This window comes from Dipodomys merriami, unplaced genomic scaffold, assembly GCF_024711535.1.
Source record: "Dipodomys merriami isolate MVZ:Mamm:240054 unplaced genomic scaffold, mDipMer1.0.p SCAF_2012, whole genome shotgun sequence".
Taxonomy (NCBI): domain Eukaryota; kingdom Metazoa; phylum Chordata; class Mammalia; order Rodentia; family Heteromyidae; genus Dipodomys; species Dipodomys merriami.
This window is the reverse complement of record NW_027203397.1, coordinates 1-23,766: the sequence shown is the minus strand read 5'-3', so window position 1 is coordinate 23,766 and position 23,766 is coordinate 1. Positions and strand designations below refer to the sequence as shown.

General features: G+C 42.8%; 1 protein-coding gene across 9 annotated transcripts in view; it reads right to left on the bottom strand.

The window, feature by feature from the left end:
- The window catches only part of LOC138833189 (endogenous retrovirus group K member 18 Env polyprotein-like), a 29,491-nt gene extending 6,278 nt beyond the window's left edge, over positions 1-23,213 (bottom strand). The window contains exons 1-6 of one of the 9 annotated variants that reach the window (XM_070031555.1): positions 23,134-23,207; positions 22,766-22,869; positions 14,886-14,971; positions 9,029-9,113; positions 5,342-5,562; positions 2,301-4,255 (exon numbers count right to left, since the gene is read on the bottom strand). In XM_070031555.1, coding sequence (XP_069887656.1) covers positions 3,960-4,255; positions 5,342-5,562; positions 9,029-9,096 — 585 coding nt within the window. In that variant the 5' untranslated portion in view covers positions 9,097-9,113; positions 14,886-14,971; positions 22,766-22,869; positions 23,134-23,207 and the 3' untranslated portion in view covers positions 2,301-3,959. Of the gene's footprint in view, positions 1-2,300; positions 4,256-5,119; positions 5,563-9,024; positions 9,114-14,885; positions 15,246-15,872; positions 16,111-22,765; positions 22,870-23,133 lie in introns of those variants that run through there. The other 8 variants (XM_070031554.1, XM_070031556.1, XR_011373835.1 and 5 more) reach the window with 8 other exon arrangements.
- Positions 23,214-23,766: the final 553 nt, after the last annotated feature.

Here is a 23,766-nt window from a genome sequence, read left to right as displayed (position 1 = left end):
TCTAATTTCTTGACAAGAAATTCCTGCAGACCCATATGCAGCTGCCTCATCAGAGCAAGTAAAGAGCATGGTGCTGCCTGGAGGAAACACTGTGAGAAGCTGCCAGAAAGCATCTGTTTACTGGACTCATGGGGCTCCTCTGTCCTCTAGAATTAATGACAAATGAGGAGCAAACACCTCCCCCTCTAGGCAGACATACACAGGAAGAGCATTGCCACAGCACAACAGGGGACTCCCAAGACATACACTTGATCTGTGCTGTCAGAACTGAGAGTTTTATTTTTGGGGGGGAGGGTCCGGTTGTGGGGCCTGAACTCTGGGCCTGTGCCCTGTCCCTCAGCTCTTCAGCTCAAGGATAGTGCTCTACCACTTGAGCCAAAGCGCCACTTCCGGCTTTCCATTTTGCTTATATGGTGCTGAACAATCGAACCCCCGGGACTCAGGCATGCAAGGCAAGAGCTCTACCACTGAGCCAACTTCCCAGCCCCAGAGCTGAGTTTTTAATGACACTTCATCCCACAGTGCTCCCTAAACCTTCAACCCAACCCTGCTCCTTTCATGTCCCTGACAATGTTTAGAGGCATCCAACATCCAGACTGAAGATGTTCCTTCATGTTTGGAGTAAGTCTGATCAGACTTTATATGGATCCACTGCTCAGTCAGGACTCTCGATCCCTCCCATCCCCATTTTGATAATGTGTGTCTCTTGACCTATTCCTGTCTTCTCTTTTCAAGATTCAGTCAGGGCCGGGTACAGGTGGCTCACACCTGTAATCCTAGCTACTTAGAAGTCTGAGATCTGAGGATCGTGGTTCAAAGCCAGCCCAGGGAGGAAAGTCCGTGAGACTCCTATCTCCAATAAACCACCAGAAAACCAGAAGTGGCTCTGTGGCTCAAGTCGTAGAGTGCTAGCCTTGAGTTGAAAAGCTCAGGGACATCACCCAAGCCAAGCCCAGAGATCAAGGCCTATGACTCAAAAATAAATAAATAAATAAATAAAAGAAAGCAAAAACATACAAAGCTCAGAATGGCAAGCAGCTGAAAACAGGATGGAATAAACCAACATTATCTATGACAGTTTTCAGATTATGCAGAGAAATGCCTGCATTGTTGAAGCCCAAGCCCATCTGATAGCTGAGTTTTAGCTGGCTGGCATGCCCATGATGCCAGGTAATGGTATTCACCAATTTTGTGATATTATTGGATGAGACCAATAGGCTTCAAGTTGGGAAGCTGAAAATTTTCTATTGATCTAGAAGGAGAAATATATCAAGACAAGAAATGGGATTAACACAATGCCAAAAGCAAAAGGCCATCCAATCCAAGGAAGACAGAATAACTCTGTCTCTGAAAAGATGATTCTCTCAAAGGAATCCGGAGCTGAGTATGGTGATCTATGTTTGCAATCTCTGAATTTAGGAGGCTGAGTCAGAAGTTAGGTTGAGACTAGCCTAAGTTCCATGCCAAGAGAAGAACACAAAACCAAAGCTCATCTTACAAAATAAAAGAAGGACTGGGAATGTGGCTTAGTAATAGAGTGCTGGCCTAGCACATACATGAAGTCCTGGGTTTGGTTCCTCAGTACCACATAAAGAGAAAGGCTGGAAGTGGTACTGAGGCTTGAGTGGCAGAGTGCTAGTCTTGAGCAAAAGAAACTCAAAATGAATGGTGTTAGGAAAAATGTAAAATTAATGAAATAACATCTCTCTCCCTCCCCTATATCCCTTCCTGCTTTCCTCCCTCCCTCCTTTTCTCAGTACTAGGGTTTATACAAAGGATTTCATGCTTAGGCAGGTGTTTAACTCTTAATCCACACTACGGCCTTTTTGTACTTTAGTTTTTAAGTTAGGGCATCCTGTTTTCTTCCCATCCCAGGACCAGCCTCCCATCTAGCTGAGATTATTGGAATCAGCCCAGCTTGATGATTGTGATCAGATCTCACTTTTTGCCTGGGTTGATCTTGGATTGCAATCCTCTCAATCTATGCCTCCCAAGTAGATGGTACTACAGGAGTGATCTATTATGCTTAGCCTTTAAAATGATCACTTAGAGCTGGGCACAAGTGGCTCCTGCCTGTAATCCTAGCCACTCAGGAAGCTGAGATCTGAGGATCGAGATTCAAATCCAACCAGTGCAGGAAAGACCATGAGACTCTTATCTCCAATAAACCACCAGAAAACCTAAGTGGTCCTGTGGCTCAAGTGGTAGAGTGCTAGCCTTTAGCTGAAGAGCTAAGGGACAGCAGTACCCCGGCCAAGAGTTCAAGTCCCAAGACAGACAAAAAAAATCACTTAGGAAGATAAAAGAAAAACTCCTGAATTCTCACATTTATTTAAATAGCGGCTGCCAGTCATATTTCATAAAGCACTTATGGGGCCCATGAAGTCTTTTATTTTTAAAATACAATAAAATAGTACTAGAGCAGTTGGGATATTGTTCTGCCAGTAACACAACTGTAAGAGCCTCGGAGGGAGCAAGCAAGCCGGCTACAGGCCAGCTCCACCGCCGCTTCTTCTGAGCAGCAAGCAGCCATGACTGGGGCACAGGCTCCTCAGGCCAGACCCTGCAGGCAGGGCAGCCCCTCCAAATCCCTCCAGTGGCTGACCTCAGGCCTCAAAGGCTCCAGCACCGAGCTTCCTGGGCTCATCCCTAGGCTGGAGGTGCAGTGTGAAACAGCAAAGGAGCCAGCGAGACTCCTCCAGTGTCAGGGCAACCAGGCAGGAGTGGAGCCAAATGGCCAAACTTGCAGCAGCGACTGCAGCAGTTGTTGCTGCCTCGTGCAGCATGGGCCAGGGCTCCTGCAGCTGCTCAGGCACAGCCAGAGGTGGAGAAAAACTCCAGGACTGACACAGCCCCCTTCCACCCAATCTGCCTAAGATCTGGGAGCTGGAGTGGGAGCAGAAGGAGAGGGGTTCATATGGGTGTTGGAGGCATAGGCCTGCAAAACCCCATTTGAGCACCTGTGTGCCCTGAGGGTGCATACAGACATGCATCCCTTCCTTCCAATTTATTTATTTTTGTTGGTTGTGGGGCTTGAACTCTGGGCCTGGACGCTGTCCCTCAGCTCTTCAGCTGAAAGCAAGTGCCCTACCACCTGAGCCACAGGACCACTACCAATTCTTCTCGGGGAGGAAGGGACACCCTTTCCTCCATGCTGGGCAAAGGTTCTGCCCCGGTGCAAGACTCAGGTAATGGTTTGCTCAAAGTACCATTCGTGCTTCATCTACTTAACCACGTAGAACAATGCCTGGAGACCCCCCCCCCCATGTGTAAATCACCTGTGCTTTACCTACTTTTACAACCTTGTTTAGTGGAACTGCTCCACATTTGTTGACAAGGATTAGCTTTTTCTGTTTAAACTCTCATTGTCTGTGCTCCCATAAAACTGTTTAACTCTCTGCCCCTGACTGAAGATTTACTTCTCCTGCTTGTGTGCTGTATATAAGCATGTGATGTTCCAATAAATTTTGTCTATACCCACATGGTGTAGTCCCTTCTTGCCTATACCACACATCGTGTTCCCAGATCCCGTTGTGGAAACAGCAACAGATGGGGTTATGCCGGTTGATGCCTCTGACATCTCCCCCCTTTTTTGTTTTTTAAGTACAACCGTAAGCAAGAGATCCTTTGCAGAAGGGATTTGCAGAAACTATTTTGGAATGTAGACAGCAATATCTTGACAAGACATAATGCAATCAATCCTGTAGAAACACTATGGGTAAAACTGTGCCACCAGGTTCGAGGGTCCAATTGGTTTAGCACAGATGCAATTCCCTCAGCCAGACCTTCATATCCCACCCCAGGGAGTTGTGCCAAGAAAGTCTCAATGACTTCCTGCTGTAACTAGTGGATGTCCCAAGTCAAATTTCCTTGCAAGACTGGCAGGTGGTAGTGAAGTCCCTGCCAAGTAATGTTAGAAGTGTTGAATCAAGTAGGAGTGATGCACAGTTTATTGAGCTCTAATCACACTTGAAGGTTAGCTGTTTCTGCAGATCAATTATCTGGTCTCCCATCCACTGCACCGTGTGTTGCAGGGTGTTCAGACGGGAATCAATGTCCTGTTTAATATTGTGCTGATGAGTCCATAGCTGGTGACAGTCCAGCCACTTCTCTACAAAGTCCTTGGTTTGGATGGAGGAATGCAGGGCCACTCCGGCAGTCGCAGCAGTCATGGTGATAGCAGTCATTTCAAGGATCACAGCTACACTCAGACCCAGGAATCTCCTAGTTCTCTTCAGCAGTTGCTGGAAGACTCCTGTCAACAAACCAACAGTGGGGCTCTCCTGCCAAGGTCGGGTGAGGTTAACAGGCACCCAGACCCCTAAGCGAGATCTTAATATCAGGAGAGACTGAGAAGGCATATTAAAAGAAATAGTATGATTTAAGCATGTAAAGAGTCCAGGCTGCGTGGGTTCTCATTGATTGACACTGTCCCTGTGGGCTAGGACATAGGAAAGTTTAATACAACCCTGTACAGTAAAAGAATGGTTCCTGTAAAATGTATAATTTGCCTCATGGGCCCTAGTAAAGTGACCAATCCAATTCTGAGTTGTATAAAATTGGGTGGCAAGTTTTATAAATGCCACTGCTCAGGCCCTAAGTGTCCCCTGAAGTTTATATGTGGCCTACGAGGCACAAGGCCTCCATCATGTCAGGTGAGCAAGCCAATGGGTTCTACATGATTTATAACTCCATTGTATAGACGTCACCATCAGAAGAATTATTAGTATACCAATCACCAACATGCTTTTCAGAATAATTGGCAATGAAACATCCATGAGGACCTCAATCTATAAATGAGATGTTATCATTATGCTGTATAATCTTTCCTCTAGGGTTTTGACACTGAGACCACTGAATAGAAACATAAACAAAATTCAATAATTAATGTCCTGGCATACTAGGTTAGGTGGTCGCCCAGTCTTATTTGTATAAGAATGATCCTTACCAATAAAATTTAAGGAAATTGTGCTGAATAGCCCCATATGATTGTTGATTTTATCATCAGGCAAGATGTATGCCCATACCTGTCTTCTGGTTGGTAAGCAAGGTGATGTCCCTAAACACAGAGGTAAAGACTCAAATCCTAAGGAAATAATATAAGGTATGCCTTCCTCACCTGGATGAGTAGGGTCTGCATGATCCCATGGTGGAGGAAAATACATGCTGTCATTTGTATACGCCACCGGACCTTGGTCTAGCTAATCCACTAATTTTAACAATGGTCGGTGAGTGACATAGGCCCAATATGCATGTTCACTACTCACTGCAGAAGTATTCACAAGCAGTGCAATCATGGCCAAAACAGATATTCAGGTATTCTAGGGGTTTTTGTACTGACCAGGGTGGCTTCGGTCTTGTGTCAACACCTTATTCTGACCCCATGTTGCTGGGGTCAAGCTGGTTTTCTTAAGATAAGGATGATGGCTTCCTCCAGACTTCAACCTTAGGTCTGCAAATCTGCGTACTAGATGTTCTTCCTCAGGGTTGTGTTGTGTTGTTTTTGCTTCTCTGGAGGTCGGATGAGTCAAAAAGGGACCCAGATGTTGCCAGTAGATCCATCTGGAATGATAGAAACGCTATTTTCACTTATGGGGCATTAGTCTTATTCTTCATTGATTAAATTTTTTAAACCATATGGGAATAGATAGTGAGGTGGTGCTAGAGGGATAAAATGCTTTTCAGCTTTAGTGAAAGGATCACTTTGAGTGAAATTTTAAAAATTTAGAGTAAATAAGGTTAAGGCAAAAGTTCCCTTGGGGATTCCCCTTTTTTGTTTTTTTAATAATTGAAGCTTAAATGTTTTATGGGTGTGTAAACAGTTGGCATTAGTCTACACAGGTTCATTAAAGAAGTTTTACCTAGGGACTAACTTTAGTAAACTCCCCTAATATTTTTCTGATTGTACACTGGCTTTTAGAATATGGTGTGGGGTAGTTTGTCAAGGTGACAACTTTTAACTAATTACATTTTATTCCAAACTAGAGTTTAGGCATAATTTTTTAACTTTTCATAACTGTATGGACCCTTTGGGGGGCGGCTATAGCAGCATAGCCTGTTTAGTACTTTGGTTTGTAAAAGATTTAAATAGTCTAGGATGTTTAAAGGTAAGCTCCATAAGAAGTTCCACTTGTAGGTGTTCAGTGGCAGTTTTGTAATTGACAAACAAGTTATAAAAGCAGACCTAACAGTTAGTGATTACAAATTGCATCAAGGCAAATAGGGTGGTTGAGTCCACACAACTGCCTGTAGACATCCTGGTATCTAGGCTGGAGATGGGGGCATTGCACCCAGCTTCAAGGCCTGGAGGTGGGACAAGTCTTACCTTGAAATCCTAGGAAAACATTACCTCCCCAAATGGGCGAAAGCATTGTTTAGCTCCTCAAATAGCCTAGGTGGGACAGGCAGGCCATCCTTTGGAATACAGATGTTTAGTGTAGCTCCTGGTGCTTAACTCTCTACTTAAGCCCTTATCTTTGAAAATTTAACATTTGGTCTAAATCCTGATATAAATGATCTTTTTAGTAATTATCAGACCACAATTTTGTTTTATTTTGGTGTTTATACCAATGTTTCTCTGCTTACCTGGGACTTATTTGTCTCAGTTAAATTTGAATTTTCTCCTTCCTTGTTCTGATTAATACCCTATCTCTTTACTTTTGATCTGGTCCTAACAATTTCATATTTTATTCTTAAACAAATTTATTTGGTTAGTGTCAGCCCAGAATTTACTGCCAATTAGGGTTTTAAGCACATACAGAGCAGTTTGGATTTAAGCTATTCCCCACAATTCACAACCTCAGCCTTTTACAGCCAACTATTACAAATGGTTGACAAGTTCTTGCCCAGTTATGCATGCTTATAAAGTAGCTTGCCATGACCTCCAGCTCTGATCAATTTTAGAAGAGCCAAACATTATTGCCAAAGTCCCAGGAGTGCCTCTTTCTATGTTAGGGTAAACGCAACCTTGACATTTCCCTTGGTCACTGGACTTGAACTTAGTGCCTGAGTGCTGTTTTTCAGCTCTCCAGTGCAAGGATTGCACTTTGCCACTTCGGACTCCAAAGCAACTCTGCCCGCTTTTTTGGCACTCTGCTGGCTAGTTAGAGATGATAATCTTTCTCTGCCTGGACTGGCTTTGAACTGCAGTTTGTAGATCGCTCACCTTTGGTCCTCAGCTCCACCCTCATCTGGGCCCCCTCCCATTTCTGGAGTTCCCTCCATACAACTGGTCTCTCCCTCTCTCCACCCAGACCCACCTGAACTCCCATCTACCTCACTTCCTTTTCTCTCAGATACTTCTGCTACCAGGATGATGATGGAGGTCATGTGCTCCCTCTTGGGGGAAATATGGCTCCTCTAATAAACCTTGTAATAATCTTTCTCCTTTGCCTGCCTGCCTCTGCATGGTCCCATAGGATGGATGTGTCTGATCCTCTTTCACTGGTGGCTCCATACTGGGATAGGTTCCCCAGTGCATTTGCTCCCCCTGCACTTCAGAAGGGAGTTCAAACAGCTGCCCTGGGACCTATTCTGAGATCCTTCACTCCAGTCACCAGAGGACCATCAAGGTAACTTTCTCCTGACTGAGTGCTCTACCAGCCCATCCAGCCCCACTAATTAATTCCCACTCCAGGGTAAGTGACAAGTTTGTCTGAGGTCAGGGTTTCTGATTCCAATATCAGTGGTAAGGCCACCTGAGCCTTTCTGGGCTAACTGAGCCCCACCCTCACCATCTGACCAAAAACTTGGCCAAGTGCTGGAATTAGCCACTAGAGGCCTACCATGGCCCAAGGACCCACCTTGGACCAACATAAGGACAGTCTCCACTGGTGGGGCCACCACCTATTTAGGAGCCAACCTGCACTGCAGAGGACACTCTACTCTAGGCACATGGCTTCAGGTCACTTACCATGGGAAGGACACTAAATTTCTTTACATTAAGGCCACCTGGCCTTGGAGGGCTGTTGAGTCCCCATCATTAAATTTGGCCCCACATTTAAAACTCCACTTCTGAGAGTGCTTGAGCAAGTAGCTCTCTCTCTCTCTCTCTCTCTCCCTCCCCTTAAACTCTGCCTCTTGCCAAAATTACCTGCTTGTAACCTCTTTCACAAGTATTTCATATGCTAAACGCTTTGGTTAAGCCCTGGAAGAATGTAACCAGTAATTGCTTGTTTCTACTCATTAGATAGAAAATGGGTGAGTTTAAGTCTAAACTCCCTGAAATAAAGGCCAACAAGTTTGGATATTACCAAAAGTGTATTAATCTTCTCTCTAGCATTGAGCAAGTGGTGGATGTGCCAAATTGGCATCTTGGTACTTCAGCTTAGTACTACCCCTGCCTCCTCCCCTGTCCTGTGGTGCCATTATGCTAGGCCAAGTGTATGTTCCTATTGCCTCCTGTTCACTAGGTTTCTTGTTGGCAAAGTTTTGTATTTTAAAATGACCACATGGTTCCATCATAATTAGAAAATTAGTTCCACTAAAATTTCAAAACTTTAAAAGTCTATTTTAAAATCTAAGCACGCTCTATAATCTGTGCACAAACATGTCTGTCTGTGTCTTATTTGACTATATGTAAGTGATTATGGTTTCAAGGTTACTCTGCCTACTAAAAATCTTTGTCAATGGAAGCTGTGAATTAATCTAAATTGCTTTAAAACTTTGTGACCTGACTAAGCCAAAGAAAAAACAGGCAGTTTTAAAAGACCTTGGAAAAGGACTTAAAAAAGACAATGTCCTTTACAAAGTAAATGAAATTGGTAACTAAGTTTGCTGTGAATTATGTCATTCCTATGTCCATTTATGCTAAGAGTTAACTATTGTTCACTGACCATGGCTAGTAAACTAAAGCTAAGGGTTTCATTCTCTGTTTTCTCCCCTGTGTGCCGATCAACTTCAATTAAGATCAAGGGACCAGAGTGACTATGCCCAGTCACAGCTGCCTAAACCAGTGGCACCAGCCTGCAAAAGCCAGTGTAAACCAGGTCTCTAACCAGTATATGTAGAAATATTGCAGGTTACCAACAGGAGGTGCAACAGTCCATACATGTTGGGAGATGCCACAGTCTCTCTCAGACTCTGGCCTTGCTTCATCTCACATGACCAAAAGCCTGTTAATTAAGGGTAAAACACAAGACACATTAGATATTTGGTTCTGTAAATGTTCATTGCCAGAAGTTAGACCATACGGGGTGTATGAGCAAAGGATAGAAATTGATTTCTATACTATTTTACAATTGGAGGTAAATTCCTAAAGGTAACAAAGACTGCAGAAAAAAAATATGGCCACTCTTTCTATTCACTGCCCACAGGACAGCCTACAGGCAAAGAATATACAGCCCAGTGTTTCAATGATGCATTTAAATGCAAATTAAAATAACTTTACAAAAAGGATTTAAAATGACATCCCCCTTGCAAAAATTTGAGAAGTTGTGGGGAGTGGCTGGCCTCCCAGACAAGTTTAAAAGATAAAATTTTCCTAAAGGTTTATTTCAAAGTAAAAAGAAATAGGATTATTCTAGTTTGCCCCTAAAATTTTTTGTAACAGTTGCCGGAAGGCCCACAGTAAAAGATAGGACAAGTTTGTCAAATGTAATTTAATAAGTAAAACCATGCTTATAAAACTACTTCCAGCCGGGCGCTGGTGGCTCACGCCTGTAATCCTAGCTACTCAGGAGGCTGAGATCTGAGGATCACGGTTCAAAGCCAGCCCGGGCAGGAAAGACCGTGAGACTCCTATCTCCAATAAACCACCAGAAAACCGGAAGTGGCTCTGTAGCTCAAGTGGTAGAGCGCTCGCCTTGAGCTGAAGAGCTGAGGGACAGCGCCCAGGCCCAGAGTTCAAGCCCCATGACCGACAAAAAAAAAAAAAAAAAAAAAAAAAAAACTACTTCCAATGACCATCTTTGTTGCTTTTAATTGGAGTAAAAGTGACTGTTTGTAAAAAAAAAAAAAAAAAAAAAAAAAAAACTCATTGATCTGCAGTTTGAAGCCAGTCCAGGCACAGGCAGACTAAAGTCCCTGTGAGATTGTCATCTCTAATCTGCCAACAGAGTGCTCAAAGCTGAGTTGTTTTGGAGTTTAAAGTGGCCAAGTGCTAGTCCTGAGCTGGAGAGCTGAGGGACAGCACTCAAACCCTGAGTTCAAGTCCAGCGACTGACCAAGGAAAGTGCCAAAGATGTATTTATCCCAACATAAGAAAGGCACTCCAGGGACCCTGACAATGTTAAAACATCCAGAGGCAATTACAAACAAATGTTTGGATGACAAAAGTGGTATCAGGTCCTGAGTTACTTGAGCTTGGTCCTCCAAAAAATTGATCAAGCCAGAAGGTCATAGAAAGATAAGTTTGTAAACATGCCTATCACCCATGTTGGTCTAACTGGGCAAAACTTTCCAGAGATCTGTGATAGTGGGTAATAAAAGCTAAGATTGTAGAATGTAAATCCCAAAACCCCTGTATCTCCTCAAAGTCCTAATTGGCAGTAACTTTTGAGCTGGTTAAATTCATCTGTTGAAAAGCTTGTAGAGCTGAGATTATGTTCCTATTGAGATCTGTCTAAAGGCCTACATAGGTAGGCATTCCTCTGCCAGACAGAAAATGCTTTTATAAACCAGGGTGTTAAACAGGCTATGCTGCTGTAGCCCAAGAAAAGGCCTGTACATTTGTTATAGGTTAAATGTTGTCTATAAGCCACTTTAAGCAGGCTACCCAGAGGCAGTGGGTCATAGAGTGCCAATCAGTCTCAGGTTAAAAGCATCTACTGGGCTTTCTTTTAAAAATCTCTGACAAGTAATTGTTAGTCAATTGTGAACAAGTTATAGGTAACCTCCATTTCATTGATCTCCTTGTTGCTTTAACTGGAAATAAAAAGAGCTTTTGTAAGAAAGTTCAAAGCCATCCTGGGCACACAAAAAAAAATCCTTCTAAAACTCCATCTCCCTACTAATCAGCACAGAACCAGGACTATCCAGCCAAAGGCTGAAAGTGGCATTGTGACTCTAAGTAGTAGAGCATTAGCCTGGAACAGAAGGACTCAGGGACAGTGCCCAGGCCTTGAGTCCAAACTGTAAATGCCAACCGGGACAAGCTATCCCAGGAATGGATGTTGAGACAATGGCCAGGACAAAGTCAGTCCTGACCATGGAAAACCATGGAAAAGAGTAAGAGATGCTACCCTAAATGGAGTCACTTTATGCTTTATGCATTGTTTCTGGCAAAACTGGGGCTTCAGCTTCCACCCCCACTACAAAGGCAGAGGAGGGGTCCCGCAGAGCAGTGGGGACCTCACAGATGAAGTCCTTCAGGGGAGGGGGCCTCACAGAAGAGGCTGCAAAAAGGGGTGTACCTCACTGGGAGGCCGCAGAAGTGAGAGTGCATTGTGGGGAGGCCACAGAAGTGAGAGTGCCTTGTGGGGGAGGCCGCAAAAGAGGGGAGGGCCTCACAGGGGAGACTGCAGAGGAGGGGAAACTGCAAAGGCACAGAGGAGGAGTTTAAACTTAAACTCATCCATACTTTTACCTTCAGTTACAAGGGAGAGGGAAAGAGGGAGAGGGAGAGGGAGAGAGGAAGAGAGGGAGAGAGGGAGAGAGAGAGAGCCAGAGCTATCTGCCCAAGCACTCACAGAAGTGGAGTTTTAAATTTGGGGCAAAATTTGATTGAAGGGCTCAGCAGCCCTCCAAGGCCCAGGTGACCTTAATGTAAAGAAATTTAGTGTCCTACCCATGGTAAGGGACCTGATTCCACGGGTCTATATTAGAGTGTTCTCCACAGTACAGGTTGGCTCCTAAAGGGGGTGGTGGCCTTGCCAGTGGAGAATGTCTTCATGTTTGTCCATTTGCATTCCTTGGGCCATGGAGGAGGGTTCCTTGGGCCAAGGTAGGCCCCTGGCACTTGGCTAAGGTTTGGCTCTGATGAGGGGAAGGGGGGCTCGGTAAGTCACAGAGGCCCAGGTGGCCTTACCACTGAGATATCAGAATCAGAAACCCAGACCTCAGATAAACTGGTCACTTACCCTGGAGTGGGATTTAATTAGCAGTGTTGGATAGGCTGGTAGAGCGCTCAGTCAGGAGAAAGTTACCTTTGTGATCCTCTGGTGACTGGCATATAGGATCTCAGGATGGGTCCCAGGGAAGCTGGTTGAACCTCCTTCCGAAGTGGAGGGAGGATCAAACCCACTGGGGAGCCCATCCCCACAGGGGCGACCAATGTAAGAGGATTAGAAAAAATCCATGCAAGGGGACCATGCAGAAGCAGGAAGGCAAAGGAGAAAGATTATTACAAGGTTTTTTAGAGGACCCATATTTCCCCCAAGAGGGAGCACATGACCTCCATCACTATCCTGGTAGCATGAGGATCTGAGGGAAAAGGAAGTGAGGTAGATGGGAGTCCAGGTGGGTCTGGGCAGAGAGAGGGAGGGGTCAGTTGTATGGAGGGAACTCCAGAAATGGGAGGGGGCCCAGGTGTAGGTGCTCATACTTCGAGCTCATGAATCTACCTGATTCTGGGGCCTGGATGAGTTGCCTTGATCTCTTCTAAGTCATTTACCATATGAGGCTTTTCTGAACTCATACATCACTGCAAATTGCTAGCATTCCTCCCTAGCACATCACTCAATATATTTTTTCCATCATATATTTAAACATATTTATGTGTATACATTCTCTACCCTCCCCCAACCCCACACACAAAGGCATAGACCTTCAAAACAAAGCTTTTCTTTTTTTCCTTGCTACAGTGTCTAGAACCTAATAAACTCAATAGATACAAAAGAGTGAGCTGGGTACTAGTGTCACACATATTCAGGAAACTGAGATCTAGAATCACTTTTTCCATTTATTTCCCATTTTGATTAAAATTTAAGCATTAAAGGAACTTTTAAAGAGAATCAAGACTTCCTTTTTTCTGGAGGTTTCCTTCACTCCCTTTCACCTAGTCCAGCTCAACCTATGTCCCCCTGGGGGCTTTGGCATCCCAGAAAATCCACAGTCCCCCAGACCCCAGTTAAATTCAGAGAGAATCCAGCATTGCCTTTAGTCATGTGGTGGGCAGAGCAGAAAGCATCCACCACGTGTGCTACCCAACACCTCTAATCCACACCAGTGCCACTTCCATACTCCTAGCCACATGAGCAGCATTGTGTCACCGTCGCTTGCACTGGCATAGGCTTCCGTGGTCATCAGGACAGATGTCCTGAGAGTTATTTCATCTGCACAAGGTGCCATTTCCTGGGTCCAGGTATATTGCTGATCTGGGAAATCACTGGCATTGGAGCAAGCCAGGGCTGCTGCAACCGCACTGTAGGATGCATCTCTCTGCAGCAAAACCTGAGGCCCTTCCTTCCTAGACACAATGGAGATCCTAGAAAATTCCCTGCTTGTCCCTAGATGAGTCCATGAATATATCTACAGCCCTCATCTGTCAGAAATGAACAAAGAGTACAGAATTGTTCAAGTCATTTTCCTTCTTCACAGAAGGGTGCACTATCATCCTGGCCCCCCAGAGCGAGGCAGCACACCAAATGGGGGGATCCACTTGGTTTTCATCCCAACCTAGGAATGATATTATCCCTTCTCATGTTGCTAAGGAGTCAGGATCACATCTTTGTAAACAATCGGTTACCAGGGTAATAGGGTCATAGAAGGAAGACAAGTCATTCTAACCATCAGTGGACCATCCCTAGTCAGGAGGCAGTGTACTTTGGGAGGCTATTGCTCAAAAACAAACATCCTTTTTACCTGTTAATGAAACTGCAAATCCACTGCACCTCACCTTTGTCATTACAACAACAACAACAAAAAGAAAAAGAAAAGGGTGTTTTGGATTTTCTTGTCAGGACTGGCTTGAAACCACAATCCTCAGATTTCAACCTCCTGAGTAGTGCCAAGATTTTTTATGAGACAATTCTCTCAAATTAACCACCAAGAAAGAAGCAAAAAGGAATAAAGAAAAGTCCAGGACTTGAGCTGAGGCTCAACTGGAAGATAATGGACAGCACCCATGCCCTGATTTCAAACCTATGACCAGCACATCATGATCATCATGATCATCATGATCATCATCATCATCATCATCATCATCATCATCATCATCATCATCATCATGTGAATAAAAAGACTGTAAGAGCCTATTAAGAATATTAAAATTGAGGGCTGGGAAGGTGGCTCAGTGGTAGAGCTCTTGCCTTGCATGCATGAGGCCCTGGGTTTGATTCCTCAGCACCTTATATCAAAAAAGAAAAAAGCCGGAAGTGGCACTGTGGCTCAAGTGGTAGAGCACTAGCCTTGAGCTGAAGAGCTGAGGATAGCACCCAGGCCCAGAGTTCAAGCCCCATGACCAAACAAAAAAATATTAAAATTGAGTGAGCCAGGCACTTTTTGGTGGCTGACATGTAATGCCAGTTAGGAGCATGAAATCTCAGGATGGTGGTTAAAAGCCCACCTGGGCAGGAAATTCCATGAGGCTCTGATCTCCAACTAACCAGCAAAAATGCCAGAAGTAGAGCTGTGGTTCAAGTGGTAAAGCAACAGCCTTGAATGAAAAAGCAAAATAACAGTGACCAGGCCCAGATACATAGGGTAGGACTACTACTAAGTAATCAATTAAATACAAATACACAAATAAAAATCAGAGTGGAAGATGAGCACAAAAGCCAAGAGAATTGGTGGTTTACACCTGGAGCTCAAGCTACACAAAAGACAGAACTTGAAGATCTGGGTTCCAAGGCAACTGAGGCAGAAAAGTCCCTTAGGAATTTGTGAGTATGTATCAGGTGTGGGTCTTGAACCCAGGGGTTGAAATAGAATTTTTTTTTTCTTAAAGGTAGCATTCTACCACTTCCTTTCTTTGGGGGATGAAATGGAGATAAGTTTTATGGACTTACCTGCCTGGGCTTTCAACCCCAATCCTCAGATTTCAGGTGCTGATACAGTACTCTTATCTTCTATGAGATTTTTTATCTTCCATGAACTGCCAAAAAGTAAAAGAAGCCAGAAGTTGATCTGTGTGGCTCAAGCCACAGAGACTGCTTGCTTTGAGGGAAAATGAACAACAAAATCCCTCATACACAGTGGCCCTGCCCTGGTTTCAAACCCAGGAAGTGACCAGGCCCTATGTTCAAGCCCTAGGACCACCACCACCAGCAACAAAAGAATGACTCAGGGACAGGGACTAGGCCCTGAATACAAAGCCTAGAAACAGCATTAAAAATAAAAGAAAAACAAATTCAGAGACTGTGGCTAGGCTCCAGAGTTCAAGGTCTACAACCAGCACCAGGACGGACACACACACACACACACACACACACACACACACACACACACACACACACACGAAATGAACAATATAATAAGAAGGCAAAAGAAGAAGAGCGAAGTCAATGAAATATTTTTAAGTAGTGGCTCATGCCTATAATCCTAGCTACTGTGGAAGCTGAAATTTTAGGATTGTGGTTCATAATCAACCTGGGCAGGAAGCTCCATGACACTTGGTTTTATGTGTGCTAGTCCTGGGGCCTGAACTTGTGCTGTTTTGCACAAGACTAGAACTATTCTACTTCCAAGCTCTTGGTGATTAATTGGAGATGAGAGTCTCAACAACTTTCCTGCCCTGGCTGGCTTTGAACCACCATCCTCTGATTTTAGAGCCTGGCTAATGTCCCTGTCTTCCCATGAGAATCTTTCTTTTTTTGGGGTTGGTCATGGGGCTTGAACTCGGCCTGCACACTGTCCCTAAGCTCTTCAGCTCAAGGCTAGTGCTCTACCACTTGAGCCACAGGGCCACTTCTGGTTTTCTGGTGATTTAGTGGAGATAATTGTCTCATGGACTTTCCTTCCCAGTCTGGCTTTGAACTGCAATCCTCAGATCTCACCCTCCTGAGTAGTGGCTTACAGGCGTAAGCCACTGGCACTCAGCTTTTTTTTTCTTTTCTTTTTTCTGTTTTATGGGTTGTGGGGCCTGAACTCCAGCTCTGGATGGTGTCCCTTAGCTCTTCAGCTCAAGGCAAGCACTTTACCACTGAGCCACTTCCCAGCTCCTCCATAAGAAACTTATCCCTTATGAATCACCAAATTTGTTTTACAAAGCCAGATGTTGAAATGTGGCTTAAGTTTTAGGACATGGGAGAGACTCCAGCACAGTGACCTTGCCCTGATTTCAGGTTTAGGAACAGTCACCACTCCCTGTGTTCCAGCCCTAGGACCAGAACCAAATAAATAAATAACTCCCCCATTTTCACTGTATTTGATCCCATTTTCACTGTATTTGATGTTGGCGTAATTTGTGAAGGTGAAGGGAAAAAACAAATTGTTTAAATAGGGATACAGCTAGACCGATTGCAACAATGAGATGTATAAGAAATTATTTCAAAAAATGAACTTTACAACTTTTGCCTGGTGGGGGTGGTAGAGAACATTACATAAACAAAGCCATTCATGCAGCTGTTGCTCAAGCTGTTAAAGTATGCTAGCCTTGAGAACAAACAATACAAAAAATTCTTCATTCACAGTGGCCCTGCCCTGACTTCAAGCCTCAGGAGAGTGGCCATGTCATGAGTTGAAGCCCTAGCAACAAAAATGAAAATAAATAAATAAATAAAGCCAGAACTTTATCTGTGGCTCAAGCCATAGAGACTGCTAGTCTTGAGAAAGAAAAGGGAAAAACCTCAGACACAGTGGCTCTGCCCTGATTTTATGACTAGCAAAAGTTAAGGCCCTATGTTCAAGCCCTAGGACCAGCAATGAAGAAAAAAAAAATACAGCAACAACAAAAACTCTGCAAAAATGCCCAAGTCCTGAGTACAAGCCATAAGAGCATCACCTAAAATAAATGCAGAAAGAAAGAAAAATACATAAAGAGCCACAATTTGAACTGTCTTGAGGTGGGAAGCCTACTAGTCTTGAGAAAAAATTAGGAATAATGACCAGGCCTGGAGTTCAAGTACTATAACAAGCTCAAAAAAAAAAAAAAAATCTGTTGGGAGCCAAAAGGAGTCTCTCAACATGAAGATAGGCTTGACTATCTCACCAGAACATCTTGTGGCTGAGTTTACAGAACCACTCTCAGAAATCCGACGCTTTCATCCTGCCTTATGCAAATATCCTGCAGCTGCTAATGACCACCCTTTCACCCTGCCCTATGCAAACATCCTGCAGCTGCTATGGCCAATGAAAAAGCTTCCTTAATGGCCAATTTAAAAGCTTCCTTATTCCAAGCATATAAATACCCCAGTGTGAAAAATAAAAATTTGCAGCTTGATCAGAATCCCTGTCTTGCTGTCATTCTTCATGTCTCTTGTCCCTTCATTCCTCTCGTTTAGGTTCATCGCCCTCGTTGACGTCCTGCAGGTTGGGACAAAAATCCACAAAAAAAAAACCTTCAAAACAAAAACCTCAGAAAGAGTGGCCAGCCCTAATAATAAGCTAGATGACCCAAACTTACGAAAAAGAGAAAAAGAATAATAAATTAAGTGAAAAGAAGGACAAAAATATTAGAGCCAATTTAAGATTTTAAAAATATGGTTCACACCTATAATCCTACCTCCTCAAATAGCTGAAATCTGAGCATTTGTGGTTTGAATCCAGCCTGGGCAGGAAAGTAAATGAGAATTCTTTTCATTTATGCTACTCCTGGGCTAAAACTTGAGTTTTACTCAAGGCTAGAGCTCTACTGCTTCCTACCTGTTGCTGGTTAATTGGTGAAAAACGTCTCATTGATTTTCATGCCTAGGATGGCTTTGAACCTTGGCTCTCAACTTTCTTTTTTTTTTCTTTCTTTCTTTATTTTATTTTATTTATTTTTTTTTTGTGAACACACTGTACAGCGGTTTTACAATTACATGGGCAGGTTAATGCGTACATTTCTTATCAAGCATTGCAGCCTCCTCCTTTGTTTACACTACACATCCCTTCCCAGCCTCCCCACCCAACCGCCCACCCAATCCTCCCGGCTTTCCCCCCCACCAACATTGAAAAACTCGTTTTCGACATGACAACTTGTACTTCTCATTGTTGCAACAGGTCTACCTATATCCTTAAACGACTTGTTTTTCCCCATCTCCTACACAAGTTATAATGACATCAAATATAGTGAAAGCAGGGTTATACTGTGGGGGAGGGACATACAAAGCTACAAAGAGATAATCTTATAAATGCGTTAGAAACAAATGCATGAAAGGAAAAAAAACATTAAAATACATATCTAAGGATTCATTTTCATAACATCACATTATCTGACCTTTTCTGCTTGACTCATACATATACTAGATATTGCAAATAATGGAAACCATGGCACCTATGTTTCTTTTGGCCTGGCTTATTTCACTTAATATAATGTTTTCCACGTTTTTCCATTTCCTAACAAATGGGGCAATGTCATCTTTCTGATGGAGGCATAGAATTCCATTGTGTATATATACCACATTTTCTTGATCCATTCATTTACTGAGGGGCATCTGGGTTGGTTCCATATCTTAGCTATGGTAAATAATGCTGCAATAAACATAGTTGTGCTGTTGGCGTTAGTGTGGTCTTGTTTGTAAACATTTGGGTAAATGCCCAAAAATGGGATTGCTGGGTCATAGGGGAGCTCTATGTGAAGTCTTTTGAGGAACCTCCAAAGTGCTTTCCAAAGTGGTTGAACAAGTTTACATTCCCACCAACAATGAAGTAAGGTTCCCTTCTGTCCACATCCCCTCCAGCATCTGTTGTTGTTAGAGTTCTTGATTTTTGCCATTCTAACTGGAGTGAGGTGATATCTCAATGTTGTTTTGATTTGCATTTCTTTTATGGCTAGAGAGGCTGAGCATTTCTTCATGTGTCTATTGGCCATCCTTCTTTCTTCTTCAGAGAAGTTTCTCTTTAAGTCTTTAGCCTACTTGTTTATTGGGCAGTTTTTTCTTTGCAGATTTGTTGTTGGGGGATTTAATTTTTTGAGTTCTAAGTATATTTTAGATATGAGACCCTTGTCTGTTGTATGGCTAGTGAAGATCTTCTCCCAATTAGTGGGCTTTCTATTGATCTTGCTAGCTATGTCCTTTGCCATGCAAAAGATCTGCAACTTCATGCAATCCCATTTGTCCCACCTTTCTTTGATTTTTTGTGTTTCCGGGTCTCTATTCAGAAAATTTCGGCCTGAGCCGAGGAGACCTAGGGTTTCTCCTATTCCATCCTGTAATGTTTTCAAAGTGTCTGCTTTGACTTCGAGGTCTTTGATCCATTTGGAGTTGATTCTGGTGCAAGGTGATATATAAGGATCTAGCTTTAGTTTTCTACAAGTAGTTAACCAATTTTACCAGCACCATTTACTGAAGAGGCTGTCGTTCTTCCATTCTATTGTTTTAGCTCCCTTATCGAAGATTAGATGGCTATAGGTCTGTAGGTTCATTTCTGGGATTTCAATTCTATTCCATTGGTCCTGATGTCTGTTCTTATGCCAATACCAAGCTGTCTGGATAGTCATCTTGGCTTCCTGTAGTTCTTTTTTCCTTTCTGTCTTTTTTGACAGTTGTGGGGCTTGAACTCAGGACTTGTGTGCTGTCCCTGAGCCTCTTGTACTCAAGCCTTGTGCTCTACCATTTGTGCCATAGCGCCACTTCTGGGTTTTGAGTGGTTAATTGGACATAAGAGTCTCACAAGGACTTTTCTGTCTGGGCTGGCTTCCAACTGAGGTCCTCAGATCTCAGCCTGTTGAGTAGTTAGAGCCATAGAACACTTATCTCATATTTGTTAGGTATGAAAAAAAGAGATAGCCGAGTAAGAACAGCACCATGCACATGCTATTCAGGTAAGGGGTAGTTTTATTCAGTAGACCTGCTGGGACCAGGCAAGGTTGGCACTCCACATGGCTGGGAAAGGCCTTGGAATGAGAGAGAGCTGGGAAAGAGAGGAAAGAGAGAGGAAAGAGCTAGAAAAGAGCAGAGAGAGCAGAGAGAGTCTGGGCCTGGGCTAGGCCTTATCTAGGGTACGGGCAGAGAAAGGTGTGGACACATCAAATTCAGATATGACCTCAGTGGATGCAAATGTGACTTCTTCCAGGTGTCCCAGTTGCCTAGGTAACGCAGTTACTGGGTGGAGACTTTGCTGTGAGGAGTGTGGAGTCTGCTCGCCATCCAGGAGCAGACCTTACAATATTAACAAAAAAAAAAAAAAAGATGAGCTATGGCTCAAATTGTAAAACTTCCATCCCAGAGGGGGGAAAAAGCCCAACACCTCAAGAAGACTGGCAGGTCAAGCCCTAGTATCACCATAAAAAAATGAAAACCAGGGCTGGGAAGGTGGCTCAGTGGTAGAGTGCTTGCTTGCTTTGGATGCATGAGGCCCTGGTTCGACTTCTCAACATCACATAAGCAGAAAAAAAAGCTGGAAGTGGTGTTGTGGCTCAAATGGTAGAGGACCAGGAGCTGAAGTGCTGAGGGATAGCACCCAGGCCCAGAGTTCAAGCCCCGTGACCAGCCAAAATAAATAAATAAATAAAAGCCAAATACAAAGAAATAAAAACAACCACCAAAAATAAAAAGGAAGAGTTGTGCACTGGCTAAAGATGTAGTGCCTGCTAACTTGGGGGGAGGGGGGCGGAGGGGGAGAAAGCATGGACACTGGAGACTGGCCAGGCCACTTTGAAGCCCTGGGATTAACACAAAGAATAAAAACAACAACAAAAAGGCAGAAAGTGATCTTTGGCTCAAATAGACTATCAGCTTTAAATCAAAAACAAAAACTAAACAACACTGACCAGGCCCTGTGTTCAAGCCCTAGGTCCAGAACCAAAACATAAGAAAAACCTAGCCAGGTGCCAAAGGGTCACACCAGTAATCCTAGCTACTCATACTCAGGAGGCTGAGTTCTGTGGATCACAGTTTGATGCAAGGAAGGAAAGTCCGAGAAACATAATAGACTACTCAGAAAAAGCTGGAAGTGGTGCTGTGGCTGAAGTGGTAGAGTGTTAGCCTTGAGCAAAAGAAGCTCAGGGACAGGGCCCAGGCAGAAGAGTTCAAGCCCCAAGGTCAGCAAAAATGAACAAAGAAAAAAGAAAGTGAGTAATTAAGCTGTGGCTCAAGGTATGAAGCCTGCTAGCCTGGAGAAAAAAAAGTAAAAAATGTAAACAAAAATATTAAAAAATTATTCCCAGAACCACATGCTCCAGTGCACTTTTCCCTACACCCTTAGTTTGCAGACAACCAGGCCAATGCCCCTGCTATACCCTGTATCTCTATGCCAAAAATTTCAATTATTTGAAAACTGCCTTCCGAGAATTGCCACATAGGGACCACATTGAGAATTATTGACCTCAAAAATATTTATTAACATGATTTCTTTTATTCTTGTGATTTTTCTATGTCATTCTCATCATTACTTCCCTAGCACCTAGCAAATTACCTAGAATAAAAATATAGAGACATATCTGCTTATTGAACATCTACATGTATATTTGGGATAATAAGCTAGTTTATATGGGGTCAACAACACTGAGCATTTTTTACAATGAGCCTCATAGTTTGTAAAAAACAAAAACAAAAACAAAAACAAATAACACAATTTAACCCTCAAGAACTCTACATTTGCTAGTCAGCAGTCACTCATACCTCTCATCCTAGCTACTAAATGGAAGCAGGTGCTTGTGTTGTTAAAAATAGTAATGTTATAAAGGAAAAGCAGAGAATTATTATAGACTATAGGAGATCAAGTATACACAACTATATATAATTCATGATCATGTACTGGTATTAGTACTGGAGAAAAAAATGACAGGGACAGAATTGAGCCAATTGTCAAGACTGAAATATAGACAAAGATTAAGCAAAGTATGGCATTGTGATTAATTTACTGAAGCCGGTAACTACTGTGGCTATGTAATAATGGGACATTTTTATCCTGAGGAGAGCAAGATTAAAATATGTAGGAATAGAGGACTATGATATATACAAGTTAATCTCAAATGTATGTCCACAAAGAGAACATACACACAAATAAGTGATTAAGCGAATGAAGGAAAATGTTAACTATAGTGAATTTTCATAAAAAGCACATAAATACTGTTTATATTCTTTTTATGACTTTTCTTAAATTTGACCATTTTTAAACAATACTAGATTGAATAGTGAAGAGATGCACTTGAACTGCAGAAGATGAGTTCCCGAAGAGTGTTCTGAGAGGGTTTCATGGAGAAAGCAAACATTAGGGGATAAGAATAAAAGATCAAGTGTTAACATATGAAAAATTATGGAAATCCAAACATTCAGACTACAACAATAAAGTACCAAGAGTAAGAAGGTTCACAGACACAGAAAATAACTCAGGGCTACTGTGGGTTGAGGGAAGGCAAGAGGCATGAATGGTTTAATGGTCCAAAATTTTTGTCAAGGGTGATGGATATGTTTGGGATAAGATAAAGGTGATGGTTCTACAATACTGGAAATGTACTGAATGTCACTGAATTGTGGTTATAATAATAAATGTTATTACTATTTCCCTATAAAGAAAAACAATCATCCCATTTTAGAGGCTACTGTTTCCAGGAAACTCTCTGACATTATATACTCACAGGAAACCGTACTCTTTCTTTCTTACATTCAGTAGATTTTAAACATGTATTTCTTTATGTTTTTTTTTTCTTTTTGAGGTCAAACCCTGCTAGCACAGGCAGGCCTGGAACTTTCTGCTACTTTGTTGCTTGAGGAATGTCTTTCTTCTACCCAAGACATTCCATAACAAAATTTATTTTCTAATAACAACAACAACCAAAAAGATCAGTTATTAGGGTCCTTACCCTAGGACTTAGGAGCACACAGGACATCTTGATTATATCAGTTCCCTCTGTCCAGAGAGCATTGTGTGCCTGGGGCTTACTGGTTTACAGAATGTCTCCTGAGCCTGGGAAAGATAGGTATAAAAGGAAAAAGCATCCCATGTCCTGTGCATGAGCAGGCAATGGAATATATGTTGTATTAAATATTTCTCTGGATATAGAACCTCTCTGCCCACTCTGACCTTGGATATGAACATAGCTCACAAGTCATCAACAAAGAGAAAGGCTTTTGCTCTTACTTCCATATTGTAAATGGTTACTATCTCAGTTTTTATTCACTGAAGTGTCACAAATAAATGAATCACAATCACCAAGAAGTAATAACTTACCCTGGCCAGTTTGTCTGGTTTGCAGGAGATGTGTTGGGAAAAACATCTCTGTTATCTCTTCAGAAAAATCTTCATCCCCTGAAAAAAACAAAGTTTTACATGAAAAACATTCCAGAAAAACTGCTGAGGATCACAAGAAAGGTGAGAAGGAAGAGGAGTGAAGGCAGCAGAAGTATGCATAACAATTTAATGAGCATGGAATATGAGTGCTTATAGAATTTTTTCCTTTCCTTCTCAAGTTTTTATGATGCATTGTTATCATTATCCATTCTTTCACTATTAAACTTAAATGTCCAATTAAGACAAACATTTCTGAGACTTTTCTTCCACCACTGGTTAAGCTGAAGCTACAGGCGTTAGGGATAATAATAATCACTCGGCCTTCTGAGATTTCTGGGCAGACTTTGTGGCCTTGCCAGCTCCTGCAGACTTCTTGTCCACATCTTTGATGCCACACACAGCAACTGTCTCCTATCACAAACAGCAAGATGACCCAAAGGAGGATAGTCAGAGAAGCTCTCCACATACACAAGGCTTGCTGGAACCATATGAACCATGACAGCATCACTAGACTTCAGGAATTTAGGACTAGCTTCCAACTTCTTACAAGATCTCTGTTCAAGTTTCTCTTTC